Source organism: Lactuca sativa, chromosome 5 (genome assembly GCF_002870075.4).
Source record: "Lactuca sativa cultivar Salinas chromosome 5, Lsat_Salinas_v11, whole genome shotgun sequence".
Lineage (NCBI taxonomy): Eukaryota > Viridiplantae > Streptophyta > Magnoliopsida > Asterales > Asteraceae > Lactuca > Lactuca sativa.
In genome coordinates, this window is record NC_056627.2 from 365,583,999 (window position 1) to 365,587,676 (window position 3,678).

Below are 3,678 nucleotides of genomic sequence, written 5' to 3' on the forward strand. Positions count from 1 at the left end.
AGGGCTCTATTTACTCTATGCATGAAGAAAAATGCTATCTTAGACATTTTAGATATTAGAGTTTTAGATCTAGTTTGTTTGGGGTGTCTTAATGAATAAATTTGGAAACTTTATCCATTTAGACATCAAAGAGATCTAGATATGAAAAGTAGAGGTTTGGACTTAATGGATTAAGTCGAGTTTAGTTGCAGAATCTGGACAGATGCAACACATGTGTCAAAGGGCCACAACGCGCCTTGGATTTTTCTATAGCACGTTTGTTTTAGTCTGAATCTTGACTATTTCATCCTATAGTGAACATGACACATCCAAGAGAGGGCACGACGCACCTGATTGATCAAGGGTTGAATATTTTACCGTTGACTTTGACCATTAGCAACTGACTTCTTAATCGGTTTGACTTTTGGTCAAATTATGGGGTCTTGAGCTGTAGACTAAGGTTTGATCTCTATTTGGTAATTAAACCACAAAAGTTAATATCACTGATTATATCTACACCAAAGCATATGTAGTTTAAAGCAATATACTACATAGATCTATCAATTTGCTTCCATTGCCATCACTAGAAACATGTACCCTAAAATTTTCCTTATACATACTCATATTTTTATTATATAAAAGCTTTATGTGTTTGTGCAACAAAAATGACAATACAAATACTCTAATATTAACCGTCGAGAACATTACTCACGAATGTTTGTTTACATTTCAGACTAACCTATAGAATATACTTTTTAAATTCAGAATATAAAGATGTCAGATTTCAGACAAAACAACCATCAACCCTCACCAGCTTCGAAATGATAATAAGTAATCTGAAATGTGGTAATCCAAAGTAAGTTGTTACTTTTTCAAAATTTAAAAAACACTATTTCTTTAAAAAAAAATCATTTTTCCTATTTGAATTGTACATAAGCTTTCAGTTTACATCATATAGATAATTTTCATGTAACATACTAGGACTCTAGGAGTAAATCAAATTCTTAATCTTCGAACAGTCGAACTTCCAGAATTTTGATAGCACATACCAAAACCTTTATCACTATTAACTCCAAGATTCCGATTGAAAACAATGATATCTTTGGTTTAGATTATTTTGTACTTCAAATATAAATTTAATTAAATATCAAGTCTCAATCTCGCTTTTCCTTAGCTCTCTTTTTAAAAAGCCTTCAAACTCCAAAACCATTTCAGTTCTCACCTAAACAAAACCATCTTTCTCTCCCTCAATCTCGAGAAATGTTCATCATAGCGATGTCTCCAAAGAAGAGTATCGTTTAGATCAAACTCACAAAGTTTTTCCCTAACTTCATTGATCATACTCCCAAATTTCTTGATCGAATGGGTAGATTAAATCACAAAAAATCCAATCTAAATTTCGTCACAAACACTTGGGTTTTAATCCGTATCACTTCTTGTTTTTCTTGAAATCGCCATGGAAGTTACTGAAATCTTTCTTTCTTTTTTTCAATTTTAATTTTGATTCCTAGATCTTGGACGAGTCGATCATGGCGGATCAAAGACCCATTTCTTCTTTCCTTCCTTCACCACGGTTCTTTAATGGCTTCTTCTCCCCCAAAACCCTGCAAGACTCACAACCATCACCCACTTCGATTCTCGACGCCAATAAAAATTCTGTCAACAACCCATTTGAAAACAACAAAAACCGAATCAAACCCATGAAAATCTTCGAGGAAATCAAAAACCCATCTGAGAAATTCGATCATGAAGGTATTGCGTTAGCACTAATTGATGAACAACCCAGTGAAACCATTTGTAAACCCAATACTATTAGTCGGAAAGTTTTGTTCGCATCAAATCTCAAGATTCAGATTCCTGATTCTCCCGGCGATTACGGGATCAAGACACGTAGCTCTCAGTTTTCCGGTACACCTGCCCCAACGCCGACGGGGTTCGGGTCCCCCCGAGGATTTACTCGTCAGCTTTCTTTGAGGGAAATGGAGCTTTCAGAGGAGTATACCCGAGTGATTTCTCATGGCCCGAACCCAAAAACGACCCATATTTATGATAATTGTGTTGTGGAGAGTTGTGGGGTAATCGGGTCGACCCATTTGAAGAAGCCTGGTCCGAAACCGCCATGTGAGAGTTTTTTAAGCCTTTGTCATACCTGCAAAAAGAATCTTGAAGAAGACGCTGATATCTATATTTACAGGTTAGTCCCAATTCCCAAGTAATTAATACTTTTAAAGTATAATATATTTTTTATTGATTAAAACTTGCATAAAAAACTGGTAAAAATATTTTATATAATTACAAAACAGTTTTTTTAGATTTGTGTCGAGTTTGCATATATCTTTTTAGGTTCAGATAGAGTGAATTATTGCATATGTTATCATCCAAAATGGTAGCTGATTTGACAATTTAAAAGCACTTTAGGTGGTTATGGTTTTGTCAAAAGTAAATTAAATTCAAGGTAGCAAGCTATCAATTAAAGAGTTGTTGTACAAAAATTATTATGAAAATGTAAAATTAGCTAACTATTTTTATCTTCAAGAATGTGATTATCATATTCAATTTTGATTCTTAAACTCTTAATAGTTATTTGATAAGTAGATGCAAACAAAGAAACTATGGGTAATTGCATGAATAAGATGTTATTGATATACTTATGAAAATTGACAAGCTCGTTTTTTTTTTGTCGTTTTAGAAAGATTTAGGAAATCACATGAGGAATATTTGTTTTCTTTTTGACCAATCACCTGACAATTTATTAGAAAATATCATAATACATAAATGTAAGATTCAATTTTTTTCATGTAATTTGGCTTAAATATCACTTTATTAAAACATATCTTTAATGTAATGGGATAATTTTACAGGGGTGAGAAGGCTTTTTGTAGTGAAGAATGTAGATGCCAAGAAATGGTTTTGGATGGGTTGTTGATGAACTCATAATAATTATTATTGAATGACTATTTTGTCTTTTTTCTTGTATTGTGTTGAAGTCCTAATAGGGACTTATATTGAGGAGATGGTGGGGATTTTAATATGTTTGGTATGATTTGATTGGATTGGATTGTAATGTTTAGCAAGAAGGGTGGATGCTTATTGGGTGTTTTTTTGTTTTTGATATTTAATTTTAGTTTTTTGTTTTACCATTCCACTATCCTTGTAATTATTTTGTAGACAAAGAAAAGGAAAAGGAGTTTGGTGATGATGTTATTTTGGAAGTGTTTGTTATGTGATTGATTCGTTTAATTATACTCTTTTTTAATGGATAATCAAAAAATCTCTATTCTAATTGAAGAATAAGTTGATTTTTTTTGCCATTAGTCATTTTATAAGTCCTCTTAATTAATGTCATGTCACATGTCAACCTATTAGATATCTGTTTCAAATTTAAAATTTTAAATTTCTCACTCTAATTATATTAAATTAAATAAATATTAGAATAAAAATTAGAATAAAATTAATACACATTTTAAGGTCATATATTTATTTAAATCAATGATTATAATTTTATATAACTAAAAAAATATCTTAATTAATAATTTATGTAAAATAATTGATTAATAATTGAGTTTTACTATGAAAATTTAATTAAATGTGTAACCGTGGTTCTCACGGGTTATAAACTAGTAATATAATCATATAATACCATTTAATATGATTTAGATAAATTTTTATGATATAAAATTAATAAATGTAGTTGTTGAG

The 3,678-nt window shown here is 30.8% G+C and overlaps 1 protein-coding gene across 1 annotated transcript; it reads left to right on the forward strand.

The window, feature by feature from the left end:
• Positions 1 to 1,142: 1,142 nt before the first annotated feature.
• LOC111917651 (FCS-Like Zinc finger 8) lies at positions 1,143 to 3,183 on the forward strand. The gene is made up of 2 exons (XM_023913322.3): positions 1,143 to 2,173; positions 2,841 to 3,183. Exons 1-2 carry the CDS (start codon positions 1,509 to 1,511, stop codon positions 2,914 to 2,916), a joined length of 741 nt encoding a protein of 246 aa, XP_023769090.1. The 5' UTR covers positions 1,143 to 1,508; the 3' UTR covers positions 2,917 to 3,183.
• The last annotated feature ends 495 nt before the right edge of the window (positions 3,184 to 3,678 follow it).